Genomic DNA, 18,942 nt, shown 5'->3' with positions numbered 1-18,942 from the left:
CTAACTCAAATAGATATTTTTAAAAAATCCTTCTGGTACAGCTAAAAAAAAAGAATACTTAGAGGAATGTCACAGTTTATACTTATACAGTTATTAGCAGCATATTTAAGAAAGATTTCTAAATCACTTTGTTCTTTCAAATACTTCTGAGACATATATCTTTTCAGTTGAAAACTTAGAAAGCCCTGTTGATAGGTGTTTTCTTTGAAGAATCTTTTTTTATGTTGTGAACGCCATTTGAATCAGAATCAGCAGAATCTTGAACCAGACCAACATCTGACCAACTGGAGCTTTCAGAATCTGAATGACCAGCATTAGATTCTAAATGTTCACTATTCTTTTCCACATCATCTGAGAGATTTGGTAGAACTCTCTGCGGACATGGTGCAGAGGTATTTTCTGGTTCCTTTTCCAATGGTATTTCTTCATTTTTGGGAGTACAGTCATTATTGAGACTGTCAGTGGTATCATTAGCAGACAAAGTAGAAGCAATTGCATTACCATTATCAGCAGGATCACAAAAAGCAACTAAATCGGGTTTAGCTGTGTCATTAGAATTATTTGCTTCAACTTTGGCTTTGGTGCCAGGTGGTGACACTGTAATGTTTGTATTGCCAGTTTTATTCTTATCAGATTTTTCTTTAGGAGATCTGAACATCATTAATTGGTGTTGGCGAGTCATTTCACTTGCAGCACTACTAGGAGGTTCACTGTCACTATCCATAGTTGGGGAGCCATCTGTTGGGCCTGCCACACACTGATTATCAATCATTTTCATACTTGCTTCAGATGAGAATGAGCCAGCCAAAGGAACCAAACTCTGAGAATCTTCTTTCTTTTGACTTTTATACAAGGGTACTGTTAAAGAAGATTGATTACTAATGTCACTGTTATGATGTTGACTTGAATGACTCAGAACAGAAATGCATTCAGGTGAGGCATATGAAGATCTGAAAAATAAATAAATAAATAAATAAATAAATAAAATTTCCAACATTTTCAGTGAATTTGCAAAATGGAAAAATTTATTTTGAATATTTTTGTATTTTTGCAGCAAACTTTGAAAACAATAAACTGTTTTAGAATACTTAAAAAATAATATTTTCTCCTCATTTTTTTTTCTTTCTCTCTCTCTCACACACATTTTGTTTTCATTTGTTTGTTTCTGTTCTGAATTCCCTTCACCTCTAAGTATCTCAGTTTGATATGTGTGTGTGTAAGTCTGTCATACCGGCCATGACGAAGGGAAATAGCCCTGAAACTCGAGTCGCCTTTATATATATATATTTATATTTATATATTTATATATTTGATCCTTTATATTGAACACTCAATATTTCATCTACATTCAATACTTTCTTTCATGGTGCCATCCATTTTTATTTTATTTTATTTTATATTGTATATTGTATATTCCATATTCTATACCCCACATTAGTTCTGCAGGAATATAAATAAAACATAAAAAACAGACAGTGTTGGAACTCTTTTAAGCAAAATAATATATTCCTCTATACACAATCATACAAAAAAACCCACCTTTTTTGTATTTATTTTTACTCGCATATATATATATATATATATATATATATATATATATGTATGCATTTTAAGTAGGGTTTGGGGGGTTTCTTATTCCTTTGGACCAGTTGGTTTACTACACTGTTGTTGAACTTTGGACATAAGATATTTAACCAGTTTTAGATTCAATTCTTTGTGGATCATATGTATGATATATGTATTTGTATGTGTATTCATTCATTTGTAAATTTCTACATAGTTGTTTTTTTCTCCCCCATGGTAGTGTGGGTTAGATAAATATCACAGTGGAACACCCTTACCTGCCTTTCAAATAAAGGATTTCTTAATCTATGCATCTTTAAAGGAACAAAGCCAGTGAATGATTTGTTGACAGAGGAAATGATAACATTACTACCCATAGCTCAATGACTTTTGGAGTAGCACAGATCTAAACACACACACACACACACACACAGAGGTTTCTTTTAGTTTCCATCTACCAAATTCACTTACAAGGCTTTGATAGATTCAAGGCTATAATAGAAGACACTAGCCCATGGTGCAGAGTGATTGAACTGAAACAATGTGGTTGGGAAACAAAATTCTTAACCATACAATCATGCCTGCATCTATATATGTAAATGTATATATCCTCATCATCATCATCAACCTTTAACATCTGTTTCCCATGCTATCATGGGGTGGATAGTTTGACCAGAGCTGGCAAGCTGGAGAGCTACACCAGGTTCAAGTCTGATTTGGCTTGCCTTGTATGGCTGGATGCCCTTCCTAACACCAACCACTTTAGGGTGTGTGCTGGGTGCCTTTAACATGGCATATATATATGTGTGTGTGTGTGTGTATATGCATGTGTACATGTATACAAATACATATCAATATGTGTAATTTATTTTATTGTACTATTTCTTATTTTATCAAGATTATTTTTATTGTTTACAATAATGGTTAAATATATCAACTTGGGAAGAATCTATTGTTAAAAGACCTCAATTATGAGCAGAAAAATTAACATACTTAAAAACAACTTATGTATACTTAGTAAGCAATGCTTCCAAACTTTGAAAACCAGCATCCATGAGGTAAAAGACAAAAAAAAAACACTATCAAGTATTGTGTATGAAAAAAGAAAAAGAAAGAATAATGACAATAAATTGAGTAAATAAATAAATATGCAATACAACCAGAGAGAGAAAACTGAATCTGAAACTGACTGAATACTCAAGAGTCAAAAGTTCAAACAGTAACAATACAATAGCCTTACAGGTACAGAGGTGAAAAAACAGAAAACAAAAAAAACAGAAAACAAAGAAAAACAGAATACAGTTCAGGAATGAACTAACTCCTATATCAAGGCATTACGGTATATATTAAACCGACCAACTGAGGCAGTATTTAACAAATTGTCAACAGGCCAGTTACTGCAGTATTTGTTCCAAGATGACAACTCTTCTTGATGAGCATATCAACAGTGGGTATACAAAAAGTATGATACATAGCTGGCTATTTTAATTGAATAATGCATCAATTGCGTATACTGGATTTTTAATCAGCTGAGTAGCTATTTGCAACATCAGTGAATGTTTTATTCATTTCTTTCAACATCAGAGATGACAAATTCTTGTTCACTTGTGTTGCTGGCTGTGAGTATACACCACTGAAGAGACTCAAAAAGGTTGAAATGCATCTGGTGCTTTTGTTGGGACAAATTTTCATCTCTCTCTGATATTTGTCGTGTTTTTTAAAGTCCACAAGAGATGTTATCTCTGAACAAATACTGCAGTAACTGGCCTATCAAATGTGTGTAGACATTAAGTATGATACATAGATGGCTATTTTGGCATGAATAAAGTTGAAGGTAATTAGGAACACAAAAGAATAAGGGGAGAGAGAAGGAAAAAAGAGAGCAAAACCCCAGAAGTATATAAAAGCTTATGAATAACTTTTCCTTAAATGAAAGCAGTGGAATGAGTCAGTGATCAGGTTACAAAGTACAAAAAAAACCTTTTGACAAAACAAATTGTACTATTAAAAATAAAAGTGAATAAAGCAACCACAGTCCAAATTTAACATCATAAATAGCACAAAGAGTAGTGATAATAAAAGTAGAAATATTATGTAACTGATGATATCTGAGGACCTATATTTAAAACTGAGTTATGTAAAACAGTATCTAATCGCCAAACTATAACTCTGTGTGCGTATAAGACAAAAATCAAATATAACTGAGTGGCCAGTGGCATAAGTTTGGACAACAAAGATTCATAAAGGTATAGAAAATACCATACAAGATAAATTCTTGATTAAAAAGTGATATGAATTTGAACAATAAAAATGAATGAAGGTATATTATTAAACATGTTGGAGCATGTGCATGTATGTGTGCCTTCAGCACTTTGTCCTGTGTCTTGCTTGAGGAAAACCCAGGAGAACTATAAGAGGGAGCCAGTGTGTGTCTAAGACAGCTTTATTTGAGAATAAGCTTGAAATCTTCCTACTTACACCCTTTACAAGGTTTTTAAACACCATATGCAGGTGACAGGAATCTGTATTGATGTAAATTAGCCTTTGTTTTATTTGCAATAGGGCCTCTATGAACTTATACTGATCCTGGGCATTGTGTTTAAGAAACTAACTATGGTTAGGTTGATCTCTATAGTGAGTTAAGTTGATCTCTATAGTGAGTTAAGTTGATCTCTATAGGGAGTTAAGAGTGTGAATCATATCTTTCCTGGGCCTCTCCAGGGTGTGCCTGTTTACATCTCTAATGATAGCTAAAGGATCATGTCTATATAGGCTAAAATGGCTTGATGGGCATTTCCTACCAAGTATGTTTAATATAAAGAGACTTCTGTGTCTGTCTAACCCAGGCCAAATCTCTCTGGCATGCACATCAGAAAAACCCTGCTGTTCAATAAAGGTTTGTTTTGGGAACACTGCTAATTAGGTAACCTAAGTAAAAAAAAAAAACTATGAGCTAATTCTATAGAATCTTCTAAGGATTAAACAGAATTTATTACATGGGTGCTCTTACTGCAACTACTCTTGGGTATTTACCACATGTGAAGTTTTCTTTCTCTGTCAGCATACCTTGTATGCATGGAAAAATGGATGTAAAAATGATGATGAGGATGCTGATATATAAATGATGATGATGAACACATAAGGCAGAGGTATAATTTATACAATCAATAAGTGGTTTGTACAAACCGGTTAGAAACAAATTTTTATCCAACAATTCATTGTGATTAAAGAAATCAAAAATAACCGTGAATATAAAATTTATATTTATTTTATTAATTAAAGAAAATGTATATTGGGATTAATTTAACAATCTATTTATGTAGGATATGAGAAATCTATTTGTCCAGTGAGATAATGTTTAGAAATCATTGTGCAGTTAGTGTCATATGAATGGATTGTCATAATGAATCACGAAGTAGGAAAAGTAAATAATCATAGATCAGAATTGATATGCAGGAGATATAGAAACCAGCTCAATCTTACGAAACACTTATCAGATGTCACCTCTTTACTAGTTTCAGTCACTGGACTGTGGCCATGTTGAGCACAACCTTGAAGGGTTTAGATAAACAAATTAACTCCAGTACTTTATTTCATTTAAAGTCTGGTATTTCTTCTATTAGCCACTTCTGTCAAATCACAAAGTCAGAGGAATGTAAACAAACCAATACTAGTTGTCAAGTAGTTGGAGGATAAACACAAACAGATGCACACATATATACATATATAAATATACAACAGGCCACCACACAGTTTCTGTCATCTAAAGTCACTCTCAAGGCATTGGTGAGCCCAGGGTCTGTAGTAGAAGACACTTGTCTGAGGTACCATGCATCATTTACAATGTTTTCATAAACTAATTTTTTTCTTTGTAGATTTGACATGCCAACATTTTTTCATGCATTAGTTCACAACTTAAGTTAAAAGATAGCAGTTTAAAAAATCTCATTGCTGTATTGCACATTAAAAACTTTTTTAATATTTTCATTCCTTGCGAAAATGATTAAAGCATTAAAAAACAATTTTTGTATATTAGTCAATGTAATCAATAATTTAAGATAGAAAAGAGCAAAAGATTCATGGATGGGAATAAAGTATAATTGTAAAAGGTAAAATGGCAGAAACTGTTGTATAACCAGAGATGGAGTTGTGTAGCAAGCAAAAAATATGTAGCCTATGTCCTACCAGTAAAACTGTAGCTTTGTTTTTAAATCTCAAATCAGTACTTATCATTTTTTAATATCATTAATATATAAAATATATATAAACCTGACAAAATCCAAGTAAGAAAAAAAGTTAATAACTAAAGTTTAAATATATCAATATTCAACTGTGTATGTATTCTGGCATATATTATATTTTGTGCATTTTGGAGAAAAGACAAAGAAATAAACAGCCTGAAAAGTTAAGGTAGTGAATTATTGATGTATATTACACACTGTAGCATACAGTATGTTGTCTCCTAATACCAAACATTAACTGATCAGACAAACTTGTTAAAAAATAATTATGATATTCATGTTACAATGATTACTATTTAGAAACAAGAATAGTAACTGGTTGTAAACATGCCTACTGCAATAAATTTATTTACATATTTTGCTTCGTAAAGGCAACAAAACTGATGCCAATATAGGAAAATAGGTGTCAAGATTTTAAGAGAAAGATGTGTGGAAAAATTCATTGACAACTTAAAAAACCCAATTCAAATAAACAAAAACACAGAGATAATTTTATTCAAAACCTCAAAGAAACCTAAGTTGATTTAATTTTTGAAACCTCTGCCTCCACATATATCTAACACGATCAAATTTAGAATCCAATATATAAAAAGAAAACAACTCAGATACATGACTATTACTTTCTTTGAAAATGAATGATGGAAGAAAAAATGAAAAGAAAGAACATGACTTAAATTCTTACAACAAAATCTTGGCAGCTATGCTACTACCAAAACAATTTATATCAACTTCTACAATCCTGACATTTCATTCATTGCCTACTATGTGAAAAGAAAGAAAAATAATGATTTATCAAACTGAAGTATCCTAAAAATATATACAATTGAAAAAAAAATGTACCAGACAATCCAATGTGAGAACAGAAACAATTTGTTTATACTGACCAAAACTGTTCTTTGTTCAGCCTGAAGAGATTCGAATAAGATTCAGCAATATGTTAAAGTAGGTATTTCAATTTCATTTTTTGAACTGAATAATCCCAGAGCTGTGAAAGAAGAATTCTACAGTGTTCTGGTTAAAAGAAGGCAAGATTTTTCTTGTTACTTGATAATTTTAAGAAATTATTCCAGTTATAAGTCCAAAATTTATAAATAAAAAAAATGTAAATTGGAAAAGATAAAAGATAACAGTAGTTTAAAATATGAATTATAGTTTTATAAACCATAGATTATCTTTGTATTTTGCACTAGAGAAGTGTTTTTGCAGTGCTGCAGATTTCTAGATTTCCACTGATTATGCTTTAACAAGTAAAAAGATTTTCAGATTGAAACATGAAGACATAATTGTCTAGGTACATAGATAAAATAAAAGTTCTGAAAGAAAATTAACTAAATGTGCCGTATTTTAAAACATATTAGCAAGCAGTGCTGTCAATGAAAAATTGAACACCTCTAGATTTATATAAGCTTATCAACTAGAAAAGAGCCATTGTAACAAACATTTTATAGAAGCAGAAACCAATTGACAGAATGTAGTAAAAGAATAACTTGCTACCAAATAAAATCTTAATTACAAAACAAAACACTGACATAAAGAAGCCAGAATCTAACCCAGAGGCAATAACAAAAGAGACAACTGTCTGGCAATACATTTTCAATTTAGAATTACAAACATTTAAAAAGTGTAAAACACAAGTTAATTCGCAGTTTTAAATATTTCTGTTATCATAATATAAATCAGTTAATATCAAATATATTTATTGATATTTAAAATGCTCTTTGTGATTTGTTGTTATAGCTATAGGTATACTTGGAAAAGTGTGTGTAACCAATTGTAATGCCAGTGTAAGCGATTCTTCTTATTTATTACTTTTTAAACCCTTTTTCTATCCCTACTTTTCTCATTTTTAAAGCTAATCTAATTGTGTTAGACTGAATAGATTCTTGTACTATTGAGCAATAATGTCCTTCATTTGACTAACCTAGGTACTACCACACCATTCTTTTCTCTAAAATAACCAAAGTCTTTGTTGGCTCTAGAATGTTGCATCCCTATTTAAAGAAACATATGAAGGCATTCATTATACATCATATTTAAGCTGAAGAAGACTGATCATCAATGAATAAATGTGACTAAAATGTCAGAAATAATACATATGAAATAATGGTGGTATCATGTCACACCTGCATTTCCTAGGTTCAAACAACTATGTTGAATGACTCAGGAATCTTCTTTTATGAACGAAGCTACTTTTGATGAGATGATATTCATTATACATAAATTGGAAAAATACAACTAGCAGAGAGGATACTCTTTTCTGATATTAGCTTTTCCTTATGGAGTATCAATGCAGGGAATCTGGAATGTGTTTCTGATAACCTGAGCAACTAATAAATGTTTCTATGTATTTTCATGCCGTATATTTAAAGTGTACAGGTTACTACAATATGATGATCATATGTTCCACAAATAGGAAATTTTTTTTTTTCCCTTTTGCACTACATAGGATGTCACTCAAGAACAAAATATTTCCACTGAGTGACTAAATAACAGTGGTCTGACAGCTATTTTTTGTAGCTAAATTTTTAAATATTACCAACAATAAGCTTCTCTTATTATTTCTCTTTAAGAGGTTATGTCTCATCATTTCTAATGTTATCTTCCAGAAAAGATTACAAATAAAAACTTTTAGAAGCAGCTAAGATGCAACAAGAGGCATTTGATAGACTGTCAAAGTTCAACTCAGATACCACAGAAATGACAAACACACACTCCCATACTTATACTTTGCTGTATACCATGAAGAAGCTGATGTGTAAGAAACAAGCCCCGAGGCTCCTATCAAAAGGAAAACCCCAATGCAACATGATACCTTAGAAGTTAAATGTCACTACAATTTATACATCTGCCATGTTTTCTCATTCGTGCAAGAAACAGATATATACATGGTTTGGAGATGATGTTAAGAATACACAGATCTTTCATAGTGCTAGCTGTAGACATTTTTCTCATAACTTCTGGAGTTTACTCAATGTTAGTATAAAGATGGATTTGATGGCAACACTTCCACTATACATAATGAGATGGACAGTATTCAGGGACTAGATTGACAACATAAATCTATAATGACATAGCCCTCAGGGCTACAATGTGTGCAGTACAGATTCAATACAAAAGTACATGAGACATCTCAAGGAAATACACAATCAGCTGATGTTCATAACATGAGAAGGTTCTACAGTAACTTAGAAACTATCTATGAATCTATTCTGGCCATAAGCATCCTAAAATAATACAGACTCTGTTGATAACTTCTTTGTCATCAATTATGTTAACAGAAATATGTCTTAAAATACTTAATACATGCTCCATTTTATTCAAATTGCTCATAAAGCAGCTGCTAATGTAGACTCCATGGAGTAAGTGCTGACTGGCAAGACTTAAGCAATTGTTTTACATAGAAATAACAATAGTTTAAGGACACCTCCATATTATACCTTGATAAGAATAAGAACAAAGGAAAAAAAGGCTGACAGAGTTTGTAAAATCAAAGGTTTCAGAGTTTCAATATGAAGGTGGAAACAGCAATGACAAGGCATGCAACAACAGCTATGGGAACTTTATGTACATATACACTGTGAGCCTTTTTCGTTTAAACAAAGACTAAGCTGACACTGTACATGTATCATCAAGGTCACACTTATAAATGGCAGTTAAGTACACTGATGTCATATCACTTCAAAACAGTATGAAAGCATAAAAACAAATACAAAACAAAACTCCTGTGATGACAATGCTCCTTGAGCTGACATAAAACAACCAGCATAAACATAATATTAGCAAGAATAAGAGAAAATTGTTTTTGTTTTTTTTAAGGTTTAGTTATAGGTAGAAAGGCAGTAGCAATGACCTTTAGAGAAGCTTTGAGGGAGTGTGGTGGTGGGGGGGATGAGAGGGAAAGAAACAATGATTTATGGATTACTGCTGTAAGAAGCAGCACATATGAAGATATTGAATTTATCTTCAGACCAGAAAAATGATTGCATTTGAGTGAACTCCAGGGCCGTGTGGTGGTGTTAAGCTGAGTGACATATTAAGTCTACCAGTCAAAAACAGGTATAATCTATTCAATAGGTTTCCTCACAGTTAATATTTGCCAATTCCACTTACACAATTTGAGTTACCCTTGAGACTATAATAGAGGACATTTGCACAAAGTACAACATAGTGAGATCAAATCTGGAACCATGTAATTGCAAACTGAACTTCTTAATCACATGGTTGCATCTGTACTAATTATTGTAACAAAGGCAGATTGAAAAAAAAAACCTATTAGAACTATAATGAAATAAATCAGAATATGAATAGTTAAGGCACAAAATTTGTGCTGGAGTTTGAAATACGTTCAACACATTTAATACGTGTGAATTAAGAGATATTATAAAAGGCTATAAATAGAAAGGATAATATCGCTAAGTCTGAACGAAAAATACAAAAGAAACTATAATATATTTAGAGCTCAAATGTGAAATAGTTTCAATATTTTAATAGACAAGTTAGTACATTGTCTACGTAAATCAATGTAGTAAGAATGACTTCAAATGTATCTAATGCCTTGCCTGTAGCTGCATAGTGTATATAGACAACTTGACCCAACAATAGTTTCACATTTGAAACTTTGAAGTATTTATATATATATGACATTTGACTACTTTAAAATGTCTTGAATTGAATTTTACTTTTGTGACTTATGTTAAGGGTAACTTACACACACACAGGGCATACTTATTGATATGTTAAGGTAATATGATATCAAATATTAACATCAAAATAAGTGAATATGTAATCCTTAACCCACTTGGTTCATTATATGGCAGAGGTACTTCAAGAAGACTTTGTTTTCACTTAATGTGGCTAAAATAAGCCCTCTACAAGTATTTTCTGCTGGATCTGAACTAAATGATATAAGCTAATGAAACAATTATTAATTATTCAACATTGCTATTGTCAATTTTTAACTGCACCGACCACACAATAGTATGCAAGTAACTTAATTTTTTGTAAGTGAAAAACTATGTCCATGGACACAGCTGGTAAGTGGATATGAAACAGGAGTTCTTTCAACGGTAATCTAATAATCTACCAGAAAACCTGTTGTGTGGCTCACCTAGATAAAGGAGTGCGCATAATTAGCTGAAGTGTGAATGTGATAATTTGACTAAATATACATTTATAGAATATATGTGTTAGGCAAATGCATAATCATGTATTTGGCAGTTCTTTTATGTAAATTATTAAATATACAACTGATAACAACTGTAAGTTTTTTATCACCTTTGCAGATTCTTTCAGATTAACAAGAATGAAGTGCAATTGATATGCTTGAACTTGTAAAAGTTGATGCTTGCACAGAAAACTCAGACAGGAAAGAAATTCCAGAAGATTGAGCTCTATAGAAGAATGATTCACTAAAGTGTTTAAAATGAGAAATGGTGAGTGAGATACTAGGAATGACAAAAGAAGCAGAGATGAGGTAGCTTGGAGCAAAGGTGATATGTAACTTTATTAGTTCAAAGGAAAAGAGAATGTAGTAGTAATAGTAGTAAAAAATGTTTGTGATGCAGTTTGTAGGATATTGGTAAGTTAATCTTTGCCAATCAGCTGAATGTGTTTCAGGATAATTGCCCATGTAACAGTTGACAATGTCACAGATATAAAGGTAATACTCCAATAGGTATTGTGTTTGAGCAAATGATCAGAGATGAAATATTTTCTGACCCTGAAGAAGAAGCCTAGTCTTTAAGATGCAGCATAGGCAATGTTATATGCATGTATATGTGTGGGTGTGTGAAAGAGAGAGAAAGAGAAAGAGGTCACAATGAGAAACTGTCAGAGACTGTGAAGCTTAACATACAACTGAAGATAAAAAAAAAAATATAAAAATACATAACTAAATAAAGCTACAGATTAATTAATGAGGAAAAGAGAAGAATAAGAAATCAAAGTTTCTTCTTTTTTTTTTTCTCACGGGTCATTATCCAATTCTGAACAATGTTCTTTCTGGGTTGAAATTGGTTCCATAGCTGTAGACAGTGGCATCATTTGTTGACGTGACATCAAAAAAAGTAATTCTTGTTGAAGTGAATGGCTATAATCTTTCATAGCACTCCTGAAAGAAAATAAATAACAAGGATTGTAACATTTCATTATTATGATATTGACTGAAGCAACATTCTAGAGATTTTATTCAACAACAAACTGCTAGCCACGAAGCTATGTATATCAGCATAACCCAGACTTCTTACACTGCATTTGTCTTACCAAGTGATAGACATAAATTTGATGATACTGAATAAACCAGTACACAGAACATGTAAAAGTAAACTTGTAAAATAAATTTATATCTAACAACATTTGAGGTCTAACCTATCTTTGGATACTTTAAAGAGTAAACATAACAAAAGCATGTAAACATTTTAATAACAGAACAATAGTTCTAACTGAAACAAATGTAAGATTTAATATAAGATAACTAGTTACATGTAACTAAAACACTTCTCAAGAAGTAAATACAGTTTACAAAATGGAACAGATTAGTCTACGATGAGGAAGAGGAAAGATCTCATGTTTTAAAATCTCAAACTCTCCTCTTCCTCAAGGTAAACTAATGATTTGTATCATAATTTTAGTCCTCTTATTATCGTAATAAGAGTTAATGGGTCTGTAATATATCATCTGTCTATTCATCTTAGTCTTACATAATCACCTCCTAGATACATTAATCCCAATAATTCCTCTCAGGAAGGTGGCAAGCTAGTACAATTGTTAGCATGCCACGCAAAATGCGTGGATATCTACAATGGAATATCTACAATGTGAATTTTGGGTTTCCAAGCTGGAATATTTAACAGTGATATTTTTGTACAACTTAATAGCATCAACACAAGTATGCAAGGTAGAGATGAAAACATTCTCACTTCAACAAACTGGTTTCATTTAAAAAAAAAGTTATAATTTGGAATAATAGAGCTGAAAGTGGTAACTTCGAAATGTTTCCCTTAATGCATAAAAGAAATGACTCTTATTGTATTTGAACATCTGACAAATCTGGAAGAAAAAATAAGCTTTTATTTTTTGTCATTAAACACAGAAGAGTATGATTGAGTTTTAAATCCTTTCATAAAAATGTCATCTAATATTGGTCTGAAAATATGTGAAGAAGAGGAATTGGCATTTATATCCAGTGATCAAGTATGGTGAGTTAACTACTGATACATTTTGAATTGCTGTTATAGAAGAATACCCTTCAGTAGCGAAAAAAAGCTTTATCTGGTTTGATGCAGTTTTCCACATCATATTTATATGAGTTGGGATTTTCAGCCCTCAATAACATCAAATCCAAAACATGAGAGAGGCTCTGTTGCATCAAAGAAGAAATGAGGGTTTATCTTTCTCAAATACGCCCCAATATAGAAAACGTTTCCAAAAACCATCAAGCGCATGTTTCTTATTGATAACTTAGCTTCATACATTGAATAAAGAGTAAGTACATGCAAATTTTCTGTATTTTTAATTATCTATATATTACTTTATAGTTTATATTATGCTAATATATATAAAACCCCATTTGAATAAATTTTAGAATTTATGTACAAAGAACGCCAAAATATTTTGAATTCTTGAAAGGTGCGCCATGAGTAAAAAAATAGTTTAGGAACCACTGCACTAGATAAACAGCATTAAGCTCCTTCTGACTTGCTTCCAATTGATTAACAATTTTGAAGATAGCACTGACCAACTTTTAAACCTTTTCTGTAGATATTTTTTTATAGATTCTGTAATGAGACTTAGATCATCAGGAAATAAAATTTCCTGCAGATATTTAACCCTAAACTCCTGGCCATGAGTGCCAGCATTATTGCTATAGCCATTGTATTGTGATCCTTGGTAAAACCTATTTTAGGCTACCAAGCTAATATTAGGTACTACCTCTGCTTGATGGTTAGGAAGTTTAAGTATGTCTATGTATAATAAAATCACTCTGCACAAAATGCTGATGTCTAAATTTCCCAACTTTGCAGGCATAAAAAAAATGGATGTGAAACAAAAAGATTTCATAGTAGACTCATAAATTTATGAAATATATAATCTTATATGCGTACAATTGTCCTTGTAACTCTATTATCACAGATTCCAGTTGACATCTTTCTCGAATTCCATCAGATTCCATAGACCGTAATGTCTCAACATGCTTTTCATACTGCTTATGAATTTCATGAAGTTGGTCCTCTCTTAACCGAACAAGTTCTTCAAAGTATCCCTGCAACGAATAATAAAATGTGGATAAAAAAACAAATCTATTTTCATTGGTTTTAAATTTTTGTAATCTCAGTTAATAAACTATTCATCATCATCATCATTGTTTAAGGTCCACTTTCCATGCTGGATCTGACTTGAACTCTCTCTTTTCCTCCCTGTGATCTCGTTGATGATCATCCAGCTCTCTTTACACCTAGACCCATCAATCACTCTCTTTTTACTTCTGATCTTTTCCATCAGTGCTTCCTCTCTGGCCTCAGTGTAAGCAGTACAGAGTTCTTCCTTCATCACCTCCACATTCTCTCTCCTCTCCTCTGCAGGATCAGCAAGGAATTGGTCCTTGGCAGCTTTCAGAAGTTCTCTAGCTGCACACACTCTTGGGTCTGCAGAGCTGACAATCGTCTTCTTCTTCTCTCTCTTTGGCACACCAAGACCTCACTCGATTCTGTGAAGTACTTGTGCCGGATCTTTTTTAAAACGGGGGCCACATTTTTCATTAACGAAACACTTTGAAACTTGGAACACTGGTAGAATGTGTCATATAAAACACCTTTTTCTCTTAGTCTTCTTAAAAAAAAAAAGAAATCCATAAGTTATTCCATGTTAAAGTTGTCGTATTTCTGTAATTTCAACCAATCACTGACGTCCATTCAGCCGATATACATTAAGTGCCGACTACATAAACAAACGATTCTGAAACAATTAACCCTAACGCTAGGGTTAGGGTTAGGGTTAAAGCAAATTTAAAATGAAAAAAGCAAATAAAACGAAGGTATGGAGATTAAATACGCTTTACATCGCTTAATCAGCCAAAGGAGTAAATGTAAACAACTGAATACTTGTCAGTGATTGGTTGAAATTATCGAAATAAGACAATTTTTTACATGAAATAAATTCGAATACAAAAATATTTTTCTGTTCTGTAACACAAAATAGATAAGTATACGAAGTTTGAAATTCTTTCCGTACCAAAAACACTACGTAAAACATTAATGAAAAATGTGGCCCCCGTTTTAAAATAGATCCCTTGTGCCTCTTCGTCACAGTCTCCTCAGTCCCTCCAATCTCTCTCTCCTCTGCTTCTCCACACAGAGCACTGAACCTGTTCCTCACTTCTACAGTGTACCTCTACTGTAGCTTATCATCTTCCTTGAAAGCTCCCCAGTCATAGATTGCTCTCCAGGACTGAGCCTTACTCTTTCTTAAGCACACCTGGACCTTACTCATAACAAGCCGGTGGTCACTGCCCAGTGTACTGAAATAGTTGTATGGTTCTGTGTTCAGAACACTATTCCACCACATCTTCCTCACCAGAATGAAATCAATTTGGGACTTGGACAGATGCATATCAGAACTGTAAGTTCACATTTTCTCCAGATACTTCCTAAACCTAGGGTTGGTTACCTGCCATCAAGTTTGCCTTATATATATATATATATATATATATATATATATATATACACACACACACACACACATTATAAAGTATTGGTTTCATTGTAAAGTAGACAGACTAAAGGCTTGCAAAAAATATATTTTCTAAAGTAGTTGCTCAAATAGAATATTGATGTTTTATATAGGGTCAAAACCTAAGAAATATACACAATAGAAAACGGGATTTTGTGGTGGTCATGCCTTTCAGAAGAACATTAGTTTCTATTTCATGATTTCTTTATCATCAATTATATATCAAAGTATTTACCTTTTGTTCATGGATTATCTTATAGTTAGCTTCCAGCTTATAGTATTTCATTCGCCATGAATCTTCATTCAAGTTTTCAGCATTCAAAAGACTGCTACTACTATTAGAATTAGTGAAGTCCCTTAAGTCTGCTTCAATACTCTCTGAACTACAAAAAGAGAAAGAAAAAAAATACAGTAAATATCAATTTTTGACACTGCCACAAGACCACAAATTAGTCGATTAACTCAGACCCAATACTTAATTGGTACTTATTTTATGGACCTTGGAAGGCTGGATAGTAGAATGATTTTCAGTAGAATTTTAACAGAGGACATCATTTTGTCTGACACTCTAACACATCAGCAGATATTAAAGTAAAGATGAAAAGGGTTAACAAAATATTATCCTGACCACTCCACCTTCTCTCTCTTTCAGTACTCCTGCTTCCATTTGTCTTCTTTCTCCAGCACACCACTCCTTACCAATAATCGTCATGTAACTCACTCTCTCATTACTCTCTCTTCCATCATTTTGTTCCTATCACTCAGTTTTTTTTCTTATTCCTCTCAGCAGCCATGTTGGTTGTCCCCTTCCTTAAACATAACATACCCTTGACAACAGCAAATACATGTCTGTAAAATGGCTGCCCCATGTAGTTCACACACCCAGCACATCCCACATTGTGTCACTGGTTTCTTTCTCTCTCTGATTTTTTTTTATGATTCTCTCAGTCATGTTGCTTCAATCCAATCTCCTAATCAACAACCAGCATGTAGCTGTTTGTATCTCTCTTTCTCTTTCATCTTCTATCAACCTCTTGCTCTTATCACTCTGGTTTTATTTCTTTTACTTTTCAATCACTTTCTTACTCTGGTTCACTTCTCACCCAGTTGTATGAGAAAGGGATGAATTAAGAGAGACAATATGAGGGGATTCCCTTTAGTCTTGTTGAGGGTGCAAAACATCTGCGCTGATGCTGGTGAAGGAACAGAGATAACATCAGGCAGAAAGGTATCTTTAGGTTTAGATTAGAGCTGAGTTAGGCACACATTAATAGGTACTCTGTAAGTAGTCACTGTAAAGTGACTGCTAAGAGGAAGAGAATCTAGTCATAGAAACCACACCAAAGATGGAATGTGTGAGAAAGACGTAGCCCCTAATCCATTGGTAACTCCAAATAAGGACTGATGTGAACCATAATGATCTGCCAAGACCATGCCAGCATAGGCTTGTAGGTATGAAATGGTGATGATGATGATGAAGATAATAATGATGACCATCACACTAACACAAATGGATGTAAATTTATTGTTGGTTGGTTAGCTTGCAAGAATTTATGATTAAAGGAACTGTAAATAAACTAATGCTGTAGAAGCAAAATTATTCCTAATTTTGACTTATCCCTGTAAAATTTCCTTTCTTAGAACAGTCCCTTAATTCAAACATTAAGCTTTTTTGTATTTTTTTCTAGATAAATGTTAAGGTGGGTTACACAACTAGTAATAAGATAAATGGTCTTTTGTGTATTGTTAAAAAACATTAACAAGAAATGCAAAATGGAGATGAAAGTTTTACCTAGAAAAATATTGTAAATATGGAGTGTAGTCAACAGCAATTGGGCCAAGTAATTCAATGTTCTCTCCTTTCAAACAAAAGCTGAAAAAAAAAAAACACGTTCTTATATGTGTGAGCTCTATTCAAGAATTACCTGAAAAATATATTTTCATAATAGTATGTATCAGCTTCTCTCTTTAGCAAAATTTTTCACTCACTCCTTCAAGATTTCTTCAAGCCCCTACTTACTCTTTCTTATCTTTCCTTTTTAATGGTTTCTGAACACACACACACTCACACACATTGCATCCAATTTTGTATTACTAGCAGTAAGTGCATGGCATTGTTTAGGTTCACACACAACTTTTTAAAAATTAACACCAATAGTTAAGAAATAATTTTGTCTCCCTTCACACCAAATTGGATTTTTGTTGTCATTATGGGAAAGTCTGTGTGATTTGATGATTTGATTTTAGGTGCAAATTCAACTTGAAAAAAAGCACTGTATAGTGAACCAAAAATATTAAAAACAAAAAAATAATTATATACATTATTGATATTGGATGCTTTTGTTAATAAAACTGTGAGCAGAAAAACTATAGAAGTGAAACAATGACTATTGGAAATATAAAAACAAAAACAAAATCTGTATAGTTCATTTTTTGTATTACAGTGCATTGTTGTACCATTCAAAACTTTTTATTTTTTATTCTTTAAAAAAAATCTGATCAAAATCTGTTTACATGTGTAAACATTTTTTTCTTGATTGATTCAGTCATTGGACTATAGCCATTGAAGAGCATTATTGCCTTCAAGGATTGTCTAGAAAGACAACTGTGTTGACCACAGTGCTGTTTCAGTCCAACATTTATTTTATTGATGTCCATTTATCAACTAGTTATGCTACCTTTTCATGCAAGGGATGTAACTTGGTTCACTGGTTTACACCAGTATACACAAACACTTTAAATATATGTGTGTACGATGGGCTTTCACATAATTCATTCTGCTATAGGTACGAGCCTTAAAATATTGGTGGGAAGGTGCTAGTCAATTACTTCAACCCCAGTGCTCAACTAGTGCACATTTTATTGACCCTGAAAGGAGGGAATGCAAAGTTGATCTCGGCAGAATATGAACTCAGAACATAAAGCTGAAAGCAATGTCACTAAGCATTTTGCCCAGCATGTTAACAACCCTGCCAGCTTGCTTTACATGGTTACCATTCACAAAGCATTGGACAACCCATGGCAAAACTAAGCAATATTTACCTAACTTGTTGCATATTTAAAAAAAAAGGAACAACATAGTTTTGAAGTAAAATTCTTAATTATACAGCTGATATGTATTATTAACCATTTTACTTTCATTTTTCCATGCTTGTATGGATTGAATGAATATGTTATTTGAGGCAATGTTTTACAACCTGATGCCCATCCTGATTCCAACTCTTACCTGTTTTTTGGGGTTTTTTAGTAAGGACTCACTTATTCCACACAGTTTTGAAGGCACAAACTGCCAAGATGATTTGTTGAGAGGAAAAAATTGACAACACTGTTTGCTATACTTTTGTACAAGTGATTGAATATGTAATCATGCACACACACACACACACACACACACACACACACACACACACAC

At 32.6% G+C, this 18,942-nt stretch overlaps 1 protein-coding gene across 1 annotated transcript in view; it reads right to left on the bottom strand.

The window, feature by feature from the left end:
* Window positions 1-42: 42 nt before the first annotated feature.
* Window positions 43-18,942, bottom strand: part of LOC106881795 (RUN domain-containing protein 3B) — a 50,538-nt gene continuing 31,638 nt past the window's right edge. Inside the window, exons 6-10 of the mRNA XM_014932307.3 lie at window positions 17,323-17,403; window positions 15,766-15,913; window positions 13,907-14,064; window positions 11,773-11,913; window positions 43-950 (exon numbers count right to left, since the gene is read on the bottom strand). Of these exons, the coding sequence (XP_014787793.1) occupies window positions 176-950; window positions 11,773-11,913; window positions 13,907-14,064; window positions 15,766-15,913; window positions 17,323-17,403 (1,303 nt within the window). The 3' untranslated portion in view covers window positions 43-175. The remainder of the gene's footprint in view (window positions 951-11,772; window positions 11,914-13,906; window positions 14,065-15,765; window positions 15,914-17,322; window positions 17,404-18,942) is intronic.

This window comes from Octopus bimaculoides, chromosome 4 (assembly GCF_046866305.1).
Source record: "Octopus bimaculoides isolate indiv1 chromosome 4, ASM4686630v1, whole genome shotgun sequence".
Lineage (NCBI taxonomy): Eukaryota > Metazoa > Mollusca > Cephalopoda > Octopoda > Octopodidae > Octopus > Octopus bimaculoides.
Note: the sequence above shows the minus strand (reverse complement) of the source record. Positions and strands in the feature narration are given on the sequence as shown.